The sequence below is a fragment of the Hydra vulgaris genome, chromosome 06 (assembly GCF_038396675.1).
Source record: "Hydra vulgaris chromosome 06, alternate assembly HydraT2T_AEP".
Lineage (NCBI taxonomy): Eukaryota > Metazoa > Cnidaria > Hydrozoa > Anthoathecata > Hydridae > Hydra > Hydra vulgaris.
Window position 1 is genome coordinate 33,073,413 of NC_088925.1, and position 17,537 is coordinate 33,090,949.

At 28.8% G+C, this 17,537-nt stretch overlaps 2 protein-coding genes across 4 annotated transcripts in view; both read right to left on the reverse strand.

The window, feature by feature from the left end:
* The window catches only part of LOC101237296 (molybdenum cofactor biosynthesis protein 1), a 37,826-nt gene that overhangs the window by 17,876 nt on the left and 2,413 nt on the right, over positions 1-17,537 (reverse strand). For all 3 annotated transcript variants that reach the window (XM_065799896.1, XM_065799894.1, XM_065799895.1), the window contains exons 4-5: positions 15,216-15,383; positions 9,147-9,311 (exon numbers count right to left, since the gene is read on the reverse strand). In XM_065799896.1, the coding sequence (XP_065655968.1) occupies positions 9,147-9,311; positions 15,216-15,383 (333 nt within the window). The remainder of the gene's footprint in view (positions 1-9,146; positions 9,312-15,215; positions 15,384-17,537) is intronic.
* On the reverse strand, positions 12,485-14,646 carry LOC136081785 (E3 SUMO-protein ligase ZBED1-like). Its single transcript, XM_065799897.1, has 2 exons — positions 14,260-14,646; positions 12,485-13,068 (listed from the first exon to the last, which is right to left on the reverse strand). The coding sequence occupies exons 1-2, from the start codon at positions 14,500-14,502 to the stop codon at positions 12,610-12,612; spliced, it is 702 nt and encodes a 233-aa protein (XP_065655969.1). The 5' UTR covers positions 14,503-14,646; the 3' UTR covers positions 12,485-12,609.

Here is a 17,537-nt window from a genome sequence, read left to right on the forward strand (position 1 = left end):
TTACAGATGGTTGTTAGTTTAGTAGTTTGTTAATAGATGTTGTTTATTATCTTTGTTTTGATCCCAGCTATACCATGTAAAGTGTGAACTCGTTTGAATATTTTTGTTTTCAGTGCAAGATTGTCAATAAAATGTCTTATAGAAATTCCAGCAACAGTGTAAAGTCAAACAGGTATATTTGGATGAAGAATCTGCCCTCCTTTTCTAAACAGAAAAAAATCCAAATATTCCATCTGTTAAAAAGCTAACCAATCTCACACGATTGCCGACAAACCGTCAAATTCTTGGATTCTTCACTTTTCTGTTCAACAGCGAAAAACGGCGACTGGATCGAATCAAAATTATGATTACGGATTTAGAATTGCTCTGGAGGGAAATTCTAGACTTTCCACTATTATCCAGCGCACTCATCAGAAAGAAGCTCAATAGTCTGATTGATCTATATGACAAAAACAAAAAGAAACCATCTGATAAATTCACTGCAACACTTTCTCAGTTACTTGATGTCACTAACGTTAATGGAGAATGGAAAAGCACGAAGGATAAAGAGCTCTACCAGAGGCAAGTTAAGAGTGGAGGAAAGATTGGTTATTCAATGGTCAAACAAGCCCCTTTGGAATCAATCCACCCAAGAAAACGATTCCGACTATCAACAACTCAACCTCAAGCCAGCTCTTCTCAATCTCAACCCACACAAACACATGAAAGTGACTCAGAATCTTCGGATTCTGAAACCTCTGATTCTTCACCCAAGTCGCCAACCTCTTCTTCCACGTCATCTTCTCCTGAATGCAAACCGAAATACCAAAGATCAAACACTACAACAGCGGGTTTACTAGTACTGAAAAACAACATTTCTACACATAAAGCACATGACGTTCTTGCAATTATTGCTGAACATGGTCATGATGTGCCGGTTCCAAGTCAGGCGGGTGTCTGGAAACGAGTAATCTCTGAAGGACAGAAAATGAAAATCAAAATTGTTCAAAAACTTTAAAGCAAAGATTTCTATCGTCTCCAGTTTGATGGTAAAAGAATGCAAGGGGAAGAGTATCAAGTCGTTCTGCTGAAAAATTTGACAACCGAAATCAAACTTGGTATTTTTAGATGTGAGAGTGGTTCTGCCGCGGCCATTTACAAGGAACTACATCAGCTAATTGATGAATACGATGCTTGGGGAAATATTTACATGATAATCTGCGACACGACCGCAGTAAATACTGGTCATTTGCACGGGATTGTAAAGGTCATACAGGATGATGTCTTGAGCAAGGGCTTTCACAATATATTGGCTGTCACAATATATTGGCTGTCAGCACCATGTGCTCGACCTCCTTCTGAAGCATGTCATGGATTTTCTTATTCAAGAGCCAACGACCAAACCAGAACTCAACTATTCCTTCATTAACAAATTAACAGAAAACTATGTCTCTCTTCAGGCTGATTACCACCTCGTTGCGACAGATGATGTTAATACAGGCGAGAACCCTGGATGGCGAGATGATTTTAAGTTCTTATATGAACTATGTCAGGCATATCGTCATTACAAAACAACTTCACGTTGGCCTAAAATCAGCTGGAAGAAACTCCCAAATTTACACCAGGCAAGATGGAGCTCACATGCGATATATGCTATTATAGCATTATTTCTTATACTTGAGTGGCGCAGTATCCTTGCTCCAGCATGCGACTTCATCTGCTACGAATAGGCAAATGCTTGGTTCCATTCGCAACACTACAATAAAGCGTCCTCCAATGAACTGTTTACCTCACTCATGAAGATAAAATGCAAGAAAGCAGTTAAGTGTTAAGAGACGCATTGGTCAGTCGAGAGTCATTAATTGAGATTCCCAGATCTAACCAAATTGCTGAACGTGCTGTAAAACTAATGGAGGAACTTCATGCGAAATCAAGAAAAATTGAATTTTTGAACCTGAAGTTCATAGCAAAAACTATTTTTTAAACATTTCTTGTACATTTTGGACAAATTGCTAACTGTTCTGTATCTTATTTGTTAATAAAAGTTGCTTAGTTATTATTATTACTCTTTTGAATAAAGCAAAAAACACATGTCATTTTAAAAAAAAAAATTGTTTTTTCACTTTTTTCTTTTGACGAGAGGGGGGGGGGGGACTTTTTTAAACAAATCAAAAATGCAATTTATATTCTTCAATTACTCATAACTTTCCTCGATTGCAAGTGGTTTCATAAAAAAAATTTTTTTGTTATCTCACTAATAAACATTCATACATACATATATATATATATATATATATATATATATATATATATATATATATATATATATACATTATTTTTTTTATTTTAAGATGTTTTTTGATAACAAGTTAAAATTAATAAAGGCGGGGAGGGGGGTCTATAATAAAATTGGGGTGGGAGAAAAAACTCCAAAATTATTAAATATTCCCTCCAGTTTATTAAGCACCTAAGAGTATGTTAAAAATATGTTGTTGTTTTTTTAACAGGAGAATAGTATATACTTAATTTTATTTAATCTCTCATGATTTCATTTAGCTTGATTTTTTTTTTTTTTAAAAAAATCAAGCTAAATGATTTATTATGGTTAATTATTTTTGTCTTTTCTTCACTTCAGAGTAGTATTAAGAAATTTTATTAAAAAAAGATAATAAGATTTTTTATGTTTATTTGTTATATACAGTATTAATACTACTGGTAATATGCTTCATGATGATAGTGAAATTGATGAATGATATTGGGTTTTAACATTTTATTAGTGTAAATGCTAACAGACAACTTGAAAATAATTGTCAAAATGGAAGAGATAGAGCAAGGCGAAATGAAATTAATTGTTGTCAAACTGTAAGAAATGCTGCTTGGCAAGCAGAAATTAATTTGAACCTTAATGAGGATAATGTGGTTGGAAGAGTTAATAATAACCATCGTCAAAATGAAAGAGATATAGCAAGGCAAAATGAAATGAATTGTTATCAAATATAAGAAATGCTGCTCAGGGAGCAGAAATTAATTCGAACCTTAATGAGGATAATGTGGTTGGAGGATTTAATAGTAACCATCGTTGAAATGAATGTATGAAATGCAGCTAGACAAGGAACAATGCAGTATATAGCAAGAAGTAATAATATTCTAGATTGTAATTTTTATAGGGAATTGAACCAGATCTGTCCGCATTGTGGGGCTAAAAAGTTTCTTGGTGAAACACATTTTTTATGTTGCCATAATGGAAAGGTAGTTTTGCCTCCACCTTCACCACTTCTGTTAACTTTAAAAGATTTATTTACAGGGAGTTATATAGTTCATAAGTCCAATAAGACTTTTTTTTAATAATTTAGAAACTGTAATGCGTGTCTTTCTTTTGCTTCATTTACAGCTAATATGTTTCAACCTATCATGGGCCAATATGTTTTAGAATATGTGGTCAATTTTTCATTGTGAAGGTAATCTTAGACCAGATCAAGGTATTTCCCCAAAATATTGTCAACTGTATATATATGACCCACTTGCAGCAATAAATTTTAGAATGCATCAACCTGGCAATGATCTTTGCTTACATGATTTAATGTTTCATTTGCAAACTATAGTTAGTGAAGTAAACCCATTTGCTCTTGCATTTAAAAACATGGTTGAAGTAGAAGACAAAGACATTCATCAAGCAGCTATAGAGTATTTAAATTCAAACTAAATAATTTCCTAAATGATATTTTCAAGTATGGTGTATTAGGGAAAGTTGTAACTCATGTTTAGGCTATTAAATTTCAAAAGCGTGGTTTGCCACATGTTCATATTTTACTTCATTTTACAAATACGATAAGCTGGCTGCACTGAATTAAAGGGTTTTACTGTTATAACAGATTCTAAATAATTATTAGTGTTATAATCATGTAGAGTTAGGTTGTAAAACTAGCCAAGCAAGTGTTGTGACTTGCGGTGCGTCTAGAGCTAGGCTGTTAAACTAACCTAGCAAATGACTTGCAGTGTATGTAGAGCTAGATAATTAATAACCCACTATTTTTTTAACTAAAATTCTATTTAAAAAAAAAATTAAAATGGTGTAGAGCAAGATTGCCACCCTTGCCAGCCAAGTGGTGTATTTAACCAAGGTGTGACAGCATGTGGATAACATGACAAAGGTGTTATTGTTGTAAATCAAGGTTCTGTTGTCAAGACTTTTATAATTATATAGAAAACACATGTATGTTAATATTTAGTGTAATGATTATAAAAATATGTTATGCTATTTGCTATTGGTCTGTGTAATTGTTGTGATGTACTTTGTTGTTATGTTTTGTGTTAAAAGATAGCTTGTCTCACCTTTTGGTTAGTGCCTATCGTTAAAAATGATTATAGGTAGTTTCAGAAATCTATTATAATATGGTTTTCTTTACAATAGGCTGTGCTAGACTTCAGTCCTGTAGGAGGCAGCTTTTATAACTGATTTTGAAAAGTACGTTCATTACAAAAGTCGTCTTCAACGTTAATTATTTTCTAAGAAAATTGACAAATGTTGTGTTTTATTTTATTTTATTTTTTTTGTTTTACTAAATATCTAAATATATACCGTTTATATATTTTAAATATATTTTTTTTAAAGATATATAAACTTAAGACATTATGTTTTTATGGAACTGTTGAAAGATTTTTCGTAAGCACAAGTTTAAATATATATATATATATATATTTTTGAGATATATCTGTTACTTTTTCAGCCTATTACCAATACAAAAAACCAGGGAAAATTATGATTAAAACAAATTATTTTAATACAAAATAAAAACAAAGGCAAGGCAAAATATATTCTAGATACTTTTTGCTAAATATTTTCTGCATTAGTAAAATATGATTAGGAAGAAAGCTGAAATAAATATATGGTTGACATACGTCAACAGCTCTAGGTTAGAAGGTAAGATCGATATATTCGCTTACCGTATTATACCGTAGAACAGAAAAAAGTTTCAAAGCTTATAGTTATAAAAAAACAAACGCACACACATAGAAAAACACACACATAAACATGGAAACAAAGGCTTTGATGTTATAGGAGCCTAAAGATTTAAGTCAACTTTTATATATATCGACTTTGTTATGGTATATGCATAAAATGCTTGAGCAAAAGGAATCATTAAATTAGATCTCTAATAAAGATCATTTTTCTAACATTTCTAACATTTTCTGTTACCTATTGAAAACGAGTAAAAAATAAGTAGGTGTGATTCAGACCTTGATTAAGCTTGTCTTGATTTTGATGTCATAAAACTATCGTTATTTTTTTATTTTATTTAAGGACATTAACTTTTTTAAACTACCACAATAAAAAAAATTACAGCAAAACAAGTTTATTTTATTGATTAAGAAAAACAAATTTAGAAATGTTATTTTGTAAATGTACATATTGTGTAAATGTACATATTGTGAATTTTGTTTCAATTTTTTTTTTAAATTACAAATAATCAAATTTAATATTATACTTTTTATTATCATTTAACATGTTAATTTTTTTTTTCATTACTTCTTAAAATTTCGGCTTCCATTACCATTATGTTCAATGTAAAATTTGTATGAAAAAAGCGTAACTGCAAATACTGTTATGTTATTTTCATACAAATTATATGTTGAACATAACCGAAATTACGCATCATGTTCAATGTATAATTTGAATAAAAATAACATAACGGTAATTGCCGTAATAATTTTTTCATACCAATAATACATAGAACATAATTGTAATTACCTGTTATAAAACACGAAATCAAGAACTATGTCTTTTAAAAATATAACGGTTTTTTTTATGTTATTAGTGACCAAATCTTGGTATGCTAAAAAAACTTATTAGTGACCAAATCTTGATATGCTTGAAAAACTTATTAGTGATCAAAATCAAAAATCAAAAACTCTTTTGCTCACTTTAGTGACCGAAATTTTGATGATATGTTTGAAAATCTTTATTATTATTATGAATGAACTTATTAACATTTTTTATTGTTTTTACTTTTTTCCTTTAAATATATTTTGATATCTTAATCAATTAAATAATTTAAAAAACTTTATTAATAATGTTATCAACATTATTTAAACTATAACCAGCAAAAAGTTATATCCATGCCCCAGCTAACAACCCATGCTAATATTACTATTTCAGAAGTTAAAAAGTTTCATATTTAACCGAGACCAGGGCTGTGGCCCTGACATATACAGGCCTTGTTAAGAAGCATTACGCAGCTCGCATTTTGCTTGCGAAAAGGCGATTTGCCTACGCGTTCAGCAGTTTTGCGCTACGCAAAAACTTATATCTTTTAGAATATTTAAATTATCTTTTGATTGTCGTTAACGTGACGTAACGTAACGTTTATTCAGAAAAAATAAAGTCGTAAGTAAAAGCATTTAACCGCAATTATAAACTAATAGATTTTTTGTTAAAGAAACAGTTTGTTTCATAATTTTTGTTGTTGTTGATTTATTTGTTTTAACTAATTTTTAATTATTTAAAAAAAATAAAGTGTTTTAAGTTTTATCTTAAAGAATTAAATATATAAATTCCTTTTAAATATAAAAATTATTTTTAGTCATAATAGTTTTAAAAATGCACGATTTATTTTGATGTAAATATTTTATTAATAAGATATATTTTGTTTATTGCTAATTCAATAACGTAAAGTTTTAAAGACATTCGTTTAATTTATGAAAGTAAATTAAATTTAATTAAGAAAATAAATAAACATTATTTTACGTTTCATGGAAAAAATATTTTTTTTCAAAATAAAATTTAGTTCTTATTTGAAAAAAATAATAAAAATGATTTTTTAAATAAGAACTTTTATTTGTAACTTTTGTTATAGTGAGAAAAAAACACTGTTTGTACGATTTTTAACGCGTTAATAAAATAACTTTAATTACAATGCGGTACTTAAAAAGACGCTAGTGACGCAATATAACTTCTAACGATGCAAAATATATTTGCTGAGTTGAGTTACTTAGAAATGCGTTACGCATTTTCGCTACGCAGCGAAATCTCGTAACAAGGCCTGCATATACTATATGTTATTTTCTCTACACTTAATTATGCTACTTAAATATATTTTGCATGTTTTATCAGATTTTAATTAATTAAAATTTGATTTATCAATTTAAATTGCAAAAAAAAAAAAAAATATATATATATATATATATAGTTCTATAGATTGTTGCATTTGGGAGTACGGAAGGAAAAAAATGATTCTTATGCCAACAAAAACGTCACTTTTAATTACTTTTGACTTTCGCCCAACATTTGCGTGTTGTCAGAAAGTAGAATCATTAATTTAATTACAAATTAATTGTTTTTTAAAAAAACCGCAAAAACGCAAATTTAATTGACCAGAATGTTTTTAAAAACATTCTAAATGTTTTTAAAACATACTGAATGTTTTAAATAATATAGAGGGTTTGGTTGGGGCAGGCAGTCTATCAAGTAACAAAAAAAAAAATTCCGGTCTTGCATTTTACTTTTTACTTTTTGTCAACAAAACTTTCTGACAACCAGTTAGGGGTTACAAAAAATGTTGGTCAAATTTATAGCACACTCACATTCAAACGTAATTTTAACAGTGTGTATGATTACATGCATAGACGCATTGTTGTGTTTGATATTTTATTTATCTACTAGCATAGTTAATTATCTAAAATAGCAAATCTTATAATTTTTCAATGTTTTTTTAGTAATTTTAAAATTAAAATATAACTTATGCAATGGGTTGCAAAGCAGTGAGCTCTGAGCAGCAACAACTTGTTAAAAACTTACTTCAACAGCAATTTAATATTGCTGATATTGCTAAACGTGCTAAAACTTCCAAAAAATTTGTCTACAATACTGCTGATAACATTAAATTGAATTTACCAATTAAAAATCAACCAGGTCAAGGACATCGTATATGCACTAATTCTACAGAAGACCATACTGTTTAACTCCATAGCAAGTTTTCTATTTGAATTGTGCAAAAATTGCTATGGAGTTGAATGCTGCACAAGAAAAAACCATTAGTGCAAGTACAGTTTGTCGTCGTTTGTAAGAAAATCGGTTGAAAAGTTACACATGGAAACAACGTTGTTATTGAAATAAGGCTTAGAAAAATAAGACACTCACTTGGTGTAAAAATTGTTGATTGGACTCAAAATCAATGGCATCATGTAATATTTAGTGACGAACCACATTTTGAAGTCATAATAAAATGAATCGCAAGTTTGCACGTCATCTTCCTAATGGAAAAGATATACTATTTAATTTTACAACAAGAGCACAAAGTGATGGACTATTTCTGTATGGGGATGTTTTTCTGAAAATGAAATAGGTTTAATGAAGTTTTACGAAGGTCGTTTGAATGCTTCTCATTATTTAGAAATCAATTACCTGACTAAATGGACACTCTTTTTGATTCTGAAACTGATGATTGTTATTTTATACAAGACAACGCACCGTGTCACAAAGCAAAAAAATTCTGGAATGGCTTGCAACGAAGAATATGCAGCTCCTAGAATGGCCACCCACTTCATTAAATGCAAATTCGATCGAAAATCTTTGGTCAATTATTGGCCAAAAACACAAATGACTTAAAGGATGCAATTCCAAACATTTGGGACAAGACTTCAATTGGTCTTTGGATTAAATTGGTAAATTCTGTTCCAGATCATATTTCTCGAACTTTTAGAGCTAAAGGATCTATTATTTCTTCATATTAAATCAAATTCTATTTTTTTTTATCTAAAATTAGTACTATGTGCTATAATTTTGACCAGCTTATTTTTCTGTATTATTCTCAAGTGAACTTTTAAACATGTTAACTTTTAATATATTTTCAATTTTAATTCATTTTTGTAAAAAGTAAAATGTTATTTTTCAAATGAAAAAAATAATTATAACTTTTTATTCAACTCTCCATTAAATTTTTATCATTCAATTTTTAATTTACATTTGTGCTATAATTTTGACCAGTACTTTATATATATATATATATATATAAAGTACTGGTCAAAATTATAGCACAAATGTAAATTAAAAATTGAATTAAAATTTTTTTTTTCCTATTTATTAGTATTTTTACTTTTGTTTGAAAAAGAATTTTTTTAAAAACAAATAAATTAGGAAACAGGAATTAATGAACAAAAAAATTAATTACCTTTTCTCCTTGAAATGAATTCAAATTTTTTTTCAATCATTGTATCTAAGCTAATATTGACATTTGTTAAACCTGCTTGTTTTAGATATAAAAGTTTTTGCTCAGCAACCAATCCATTGGTTGTAATAGCGAGAGTTTTAAGTCCTTTTAAGGAGCTAAGTTGATCTAATAATAAATTTAAAACCTGTCATTGAAAGAATGAATGCTGAGTAATTTGATTGATTAAATGCAAAATAATTAAGACGAAAAAATACTGAGTAAATAAATTGAGTAAATAAATGCTAAGTTGTTTGAGTTAAGTGACTGAATGCAGAATAGGTTAAATGAATGAATGTTGAAATATATGAATGAATACTGTCAATTAAAAATTTACAAATAACACCATGAATCTAAGTTAAGATAAATAAATAAATATATATATATATATATATATATATATATATATATATATATATATATATATATATATATGTATGTATATATATATATATATATATATATATATATATATATATATATATATATATATATATATATATAGATATATATATATAGATATATATATATAGATATATATATAGATATATATATATATAGATATATATATATGTAGATATATATATATATATATATATATATATATATATATATAGATATATATATATATATATATATATATATATATATATATATATATATATATATATATATATATATATATATATATATATATATATATATATATATATATATATAGATATATATAGAGATATAATTACCATTAATTATTATTAAATGCCAACAGAGTAAACTATGTTCTTATTCTTTTTAATTAAACACGTTAAGTAATTGTATTATTGATTAAATATTACTAATTTTATGATTCCAAAAAGTTATTTATGTATGTAAATACAGTTGTGTCTCCTAACTGCAAATTTTTCCTGATATCTTTAATAGTCTTAACAGCAAATGTTCTCAATTCTTTATCTGAGGTTGATAAAATAGTTAAAATCAGGGATTCTGAGTGGACAAAATAAGCTCTATTTTGAACTTAATTATCTTTTCTTTTCAGCAGTTGCAACAGTGTTACTATCATTCACTTTTATATCACATGCGGAAATATACTTGAGCTAACTATTTAACAATTAAAAGAAGAATAAATAATAAATAAGAATTAATATAAAAAATATCACCAGTAAACATGTGATCACTCATAAAGTGGAAAATAATAGCTTCTGCTGTGGTAAGCCATTTGTTGTAGCAAATACCACACTATGCTTTAGAAAAATGTATGTCTGTCTTGCCTGTGAACAAATATTGTACCAACTTATAACAAAGAGCTACATCTGTTGACATTGTTTTGTAAATTTTTTGGGAATTTTAATCAGATTCCAGATGTTCTTTAGGTTCAAACCCTTTAAGTCTTTTTATTTAATTAACCGTAGTTTTACCAATTGGTAAGTAAAACGATCCTTTCAATTTGTTGAGCCATCCAGTTCAACAAATTCCCAAATGGTAATTCATTACAATACAGCATGAAAATGGCATACAGATTAATTTCCTCCCAACTAGTGTTGTCACGGTACCAAAATTACAGTATTCGGTACCAAAACCAGTGAAAATCCATGGTTCTCGGTACCAATTTCGGTACCAAACCATAGTTTAATTTAGACTAAATTTGCCAATAAAAATTCACGATTCTTTGTATCAAAGCAAAACACAAAAACATGCTAGCTGAAAAACACACTATTTTTATTAATAAAGTTAAACAATGCCATTCTTCATGCTTGTTTAAAATTGTGTTTCAACTTTTTCCACAAATAATAAATGAAAAATTACAAACCTAAAAAACGTAATTTTTATAAATTAAACAAAATATGCCATGACCAACAAGTAATAAACTAAAATATTATTATAAATGTAAAAAAACAATGGCATCATCTAAGTATTTCAAGCCAAGGATTGTAAACATTTAAGTAATTAAATAACTAGATAAATAACAAAACAATAAGCCATGACTGAATAATCACTCTTATTTATAAACTTTAACATTTTTATAAATTAAACAAATATGCCATAACTGAACAACAAGTTGTAAATTAAAATATTATTATACATGTAAAAAAACAAAACAACAACGGCATAATTTAAGTATTTCAAGCAAAGGATTGTAAACGTTTGAGTAATTAAATAACTAGATAAATAACAACATTTTCCACCCAAATCAATACTGGTCTACACAGTTATTCCTTAAGTTACTTTCTTTGCCATTTCCAGATTTTCAGATAGAAACACTAACATATCAACATGTTCCTGACTCAGTCTTGAGAGTCTTGGGCTAACAATGTACCCTGCAGTACTGAACACTCTTTCAGATGAACAGCTAGATGCAGCAATGCAAAGGTACTTCCTGGCAAACTCTGATAGTTGAGGTAGAGTACCCATATTTGTTTTACACCAGATAAGTGGATCATCCTCAGCACTGACCTCAGGCATCTGATCGTACACCAAGAATTCACCATTTATCTCGTCACTTGCAGAAAGAGGTGCATGACTTGAGGATGCTGGCTCTCCTTTTTCTTTCTTTTCCCCTTTGTGTGGTGGAAAGCAGAAACTTTAGGTCATTTTTGGATTTGTTTGATGGCCTGACTTCTTTACTTGACAATTCTCTAGACACCCGAGATGCAATTCCTTCTTTTTCATTGCCCATTTTTTTCACCTCATCCAGGAGAATTGGCTTCACATCATCCTTTAGAGAGACAAAGCTGTTCTTAAATCGTGGATCAAGGCAGGTTGCAGTGTTCAAAAGAAACCGTAGCTGCAGGTCATCATAGCGATGCTGAAGATACTCGTGTATCTTTTCCTTCATCTCTTGGGCTAATGCAGAGTCACTTTGTTCATGACTGAGACACTCAAATATCTTCCAGAGTAACGGCAAGACTGAAAACAGGGTGGTATGTTTTTCCCCGCTTAGTGCATCAGTAAAGGGACAGAGTGGCTTAAGAACTGCTTTAACAGTCTCTAAAACTGTAATATCTGAGTCTTTTGGCATCAGATGCCATTTTTTCCTGTCTTCAGCCAGGACAGTACAGACAACCTGCTGCTGCTCCAAGAAACGTTCCACCATATCATATGAAGAATTCCAGCGAGTGGGTTCATCATGAATGAGTTTGTGGTCTGGAGAGGACAGATCTTTCTGTTTCTTGGTCAGCTGGCGTGAAAGTTTTGGGGATCTTGTAAAGGCAGAAATAGTTTTTCGAAGCCTTGACAGCACTGCAGACACCCTGTTTATGTCTAATGCCTTATTTACAGCAAGGTGGAGATTGTGTCCAAAACAAGGAATCCAGGTGTAGTCCTCAAAGGCTTTTTTGTTATTTGTGGCATTGTCTGTTGTGATGCCTGACATTCTTGCAATGTCCGACTTCCAGTCTTCAAGTTTTTCTTCAAAGGCCTCCTTCAAACTTTAAGCAGTGTGGTCTGTGTTGAGACCACAACAGCCAAGACACCAGGATTGCAATTCCCATGATTTAGTAATGTACTGCAGAGTTAAAGACATGAAAGTGTCTGCAGTTCTACTTGTCCAAAGATCTGTTGTGCAGCTGTAAAATGATTTGTCTCTGAGATGCTGGATTATGAGGTCTCTGGTGTCATTGTACATGCGGGGAATCTCAGTGTACATAAAAAAGTTTCGACTTGGAAGCTGGTATTTTGGGTTGAAATGATGGAGCATTTGTTGGAATCCACATTTTTGAACTGTATAAATGGGCACTTTATCAATACATATGAATTCAGCAACAGCTAGGTTCAGCTTTCTTGCCTCAGGTGAGTTTTTGTCATATTTTTGTTGCCACTGAAAAGCTTCTGTAACTGTTACCTGTTTATGAGTTTGCGGGGGTGTTCCATGGTCTTCCTCAGCTTGCAGCTGTAAAAGGAAAATATAATAAATATACTTTATAAGTATAGAAGTCAAAAATGAGCTAAGTCTGAACATATGAAACGTTAGTTTTTCTCTAAATAACAAACCTCAGCTTTTATAATAGCCTATATAATAGCCTATATAAAGCCTATATAAACAATTTTAATAAATAATTAGTACTTGTAAAAAGATTAAATATTTTAAATTTTGTTAAAAAATACTTTTTGTATAAAATTGTTTAATCCTTTACAAGGTAGGTAATTACATAATTTCTATTAGTAGCACCATGGAAGTAAAAAAGTAAAGGATTAGAAGGATTTTCCCAATAATTAAATATAATATATGTAGTTTTATTTATTTTATAAGTATGTATTTTTTATAATAAATTTAAAACTATTTCTATAACTAATTTTATTTCCATTTTTATAATGCGATAAAAACTTTAATACTTTAATCGAAAAAACTATACATAAAACTTTATTCGCTAAAACGTTTTCTTCGATAAATATTTTTTATTTTTTTGGAATTTTTTTATTTATTTTTTTGAAGAAGGAAAGAATCAGCAAAAATATATATTTATATTATCTTTTACTAAATCATAATTTTTTTTATTAATTTAAATCGTTTAGAACTATTTTTAATATTAATTTTATTAACAACAACGACTTTATTCAAAACATTGAACGTTGTTCAAAACTTTTAATGCTTAAACGTTTTAATTAGAAGTCACTTAAAAAGTTACATTTCGCTTTTGAAGTCACCGATTTTATTTTCTCTGTAAAGTCATTCTATTAAAGACGTCAAAATCTTTTTTACAAATAACTTTTTACAAACGACTTTTTACAAACGACTTTTTATGAGCGACTTTTTAAAAACAACTTTTTACAAACGACTTTTTACAAGAGACTTTTTACAAAATTTTTTTTTGAAAAGACTAAATACAAACTACTTTTTACAAATTACTTTTTATAAGAAATACTTATTAAAAGAAAAGTCTTAACAATAGGTTGTAAAAAAACGTAAAAAAAGTATATATTTTTTAAATTTAATTTTTAAGCTTATTATTGTTATTTTAATCTTTCTGTAAGACTTATTTTTGGCTGTTTATTTCTATCCGACTGGTTCAGACATTCAAATTAAAATATGATATATAATTCATAACAGAAGCTCTATATCTGAAATTAGTTTGAAACTTACCTGCTTGAACTCTTTCTTCAGATCCGGGTGTCGGTCTTTGAGGTGTTTTATTAAGTTCGATGTGTTTCCTCCTTTTGAGTGAAAACTTCGGCGACATCGTTTGCAAATGGGTTTTTGATTATCAATGATATTCCCCTTGTCATCAGCCGCAAATCCAAAATATTTCCACACATGGCTCTTTCCTCCTTTTTTCTCAACAAGTGGATTTAGAGCTACCACATCAGCTGCACCACCGGTCGCCATTTCTCAGCAGTTTAATAAAGAGGACGCGCTACTGCAGGCATGCGCATCAAGGAATCGGGTTTGAACGGGTCTTCGGTACTACCGGTACTTAAGAAAACTTGGTACCGTGACGTTTACATTTTTTTAGTACCGACTTGGTACCGAAGTACCGGGTCTTTTGACAACACTACTTCACCCCAAACTATAATCATGATATCATTATTACAAAGTATACTTTTAATAATCATTTTGTCTGAACATTAAAAGACGTCATTCAAACAATGAATGGCAATTATTTTATGTTTTTATGTTGTATTATATTGTAACACTTGTTTTTAAAGCCTTTATTGTTTTTTGACTGGGTAAATGTGAATAACCTTTTTTTCAAAAATAAAAAACTATTTACATTTTTTTTTTTTACACAATTTACACAATTACATTATATTACACAATTTTTTACACAATTTACACAAACTACACAACTACATTACATTTCATACACACTAATAATTTTTTTGTGTGAATTTTTTAAATTTTTTAAATTTGCATATAGTGGCACCAAAATGGTCCACCAAATTGAAAATCAAAAATTTTGATAGTGTGATGTACCTTAGTATATAATATAATAATATAATATATAAATATAATAATAATAATATTTATAAATTTGAATTTTGACACACTTCCACATTTATAAATGACATGATACATAAATCTTTTATATAAATACTTACCACAAATTTGAACTATATCTTTTCTGACAAGTGGTTCACCACCAGTAAGTCGAATTTTATTAACACCTTCAAAAACAAACAACCTTGCTAATCTTATCATTTCTTCATTTGTTAAAAGATCATCTTTCTTTGTTAATAAGACGCCCTCTTCTGGCATGCAATAACCACCTTTGAAAAAATGCAGTAAAACCAAGATGGCTTATTTTAAATAAAACAAAAAAATAAAAACTTTGTTTTGCAAAAAAAGAATGTAACTGGAAACCACTAATTTGCAAACCTATGTACTAAATTATAGTGTATTGCAACCCCTCTAGTGAATGATAATACAAATGATAACGTATAAAACGGGATTAATTTAAATTTTGGGTTCATGCAGTGCAGTTGATATGGTTTAAATAATAAAACAACATTTAAGTGTTTTTAGAAAATTAATGAAAAAAGTTGGTTGAAAAAAAAATTTATTTAACTTTATAATGTTAACAAAAATTAATATTATAATGTTAATTAAATTTTTTTAAATGCTATGATATTAAATTTTTCTACATATTTAAGTTTAAAGTTTAAATTTTAAGTTTAAACTTTTCATCAATTTTAATTTAAAGTTTTTTATTTAAAAAAACTTTGAATAAAATATCTTTACAACTTTTTTACTTTACATTGGAAGAAATGTCTTCACAACTTTTTTACTTTATAAAAAAAAAAAAATTTTGTATTTGCAAAACTAATTCAAAATAGTTCATTATATAAAAATGATAAAGTCCATAGATTACAATTTGTGAAAGCAACCAAAAATTTTATTTATTTAAATAAGAAATGGAGAACCGTTCTTGCTTAAGAGAATTTTTTTCACAAATGGAATTTGAAAAAATTATCTGCTTAATTTAATTTTTATAATTTTAATCTTTCTCAAATACCTAACTTTGATTTCATAAGTAATATTTGTTATAGCTATACTGCTTAAAATATTTTTAACGTGATTTAATTTTAAATTTATTTATATTACGGTAGTTAAAAATGAGCTAGTAAGGCAATTGGTGTAAATATGTAAACTTTATTGAGCTACATTTACATGCATTATGCTTTTCCATTACACAAAAATTTCTCATAACAAGGCCTGGTATTGTTTCTTATCTGCATTCTTCCTCACAATCTTACATCTAAAGTGGCTCTATTTGCTGAAGTCTCAACTTTATACTCTTGTATTGACAAAAAGTCTTCTTTTTTTGATCACTTAGAACAGACAGCCAATTTTGAATCTAATCTCTCTTGGAATTTGGGCTTTAACTCCAACAAAAGTTATTTACTGCAAACAATTATTGGAATATTCTTGACATTACTATATTGATAAATAGCAATTCTCTCACTGAGTTCTTTTCTTTACATCTACTTGGATTATCATTCACTACAGACATCTTATAGAAACAAATATATACAGTTGATTACAAAGTTAGCATTTGCTAAGGCTGCTTCTCTTTATCATATTCGCCATTATCTTACTCCTGATTCTATTCTCTACCTCTAAATCTATCTAAAAACTTTTTTTTGTCCCTGTAAGGAACACTGTTGTCATATTTGGGCCGGTGCTTCTAATGAAGTAGCAGTCCAAATATGACAACAGTATTCCATACATTATTTCATATATCTTTCTCTTCTAAACAAGGTCCAAAAACAAATTGTAAACTACGTTTACAATGCGTTATTTTGATCCTCTCTCCTATTTTTGTAAGGTTGAATTTCTTCCTCTTTTCCTTAAGTACTGTCATCGTCTATGCTTAAAGGAGCTATCATCTCTAGTTCGATCAACCAAAATTTATTCTTGATTGACTGGTCAGTCAAAACTATATCTGATCCTTCATGCTCTAAAAATTTTTATTCATCTAATTTTTTTCCCGTACTTCAAGGCTTTGGAACTCTCTCCCATCTTTCTAACTCATACAACCTTCAACTTTTTAAGTCTTCAGTCAACCATTTCTCGATCTTTTACTTTATTCTTTGTTTTCTAGTAGATCCCAATGTAATAGTGGTTACTTACAGCCTTGTTGGGAGTAAGATTAAAATTAAAAAAACAATTATGTAACACATGTAAAAAAAATCACTTTACTCTTTACCAAATTTCATGGTAATTTGTAATCTGAACCAATTTTTCTAGGGCTTTTTCAAGAGAAGATGTCAAAAAACCTGTTACAAACTAAAAGAGATTACTGAATAACTAAAGAGATTACAATTACTGAAATCAAGCTTATTGAAAATAACAACTAAAAATAACAACTGAAAACTTTGCTAAAAGTTTTCAGTTGTTGAACATCATGACAGCAAAGACGA

Coding starts and splice junctions, on each gene's coding strand:
- LOC136081785 (XM_065799897.1), bottom strand. CDS start 14,502: ATGGCGACCGGTGGTGCAGCTGATGTGGTAGCTCTAAATCCACTTGTT. Junction 13,069..14,259: donor TGAAGAAAGAGTTCAAGCAG/GTAAGTTTCAAA, acceptor TTCCTTTTACAG/CTGCAAGCTGAGGAAGACCA.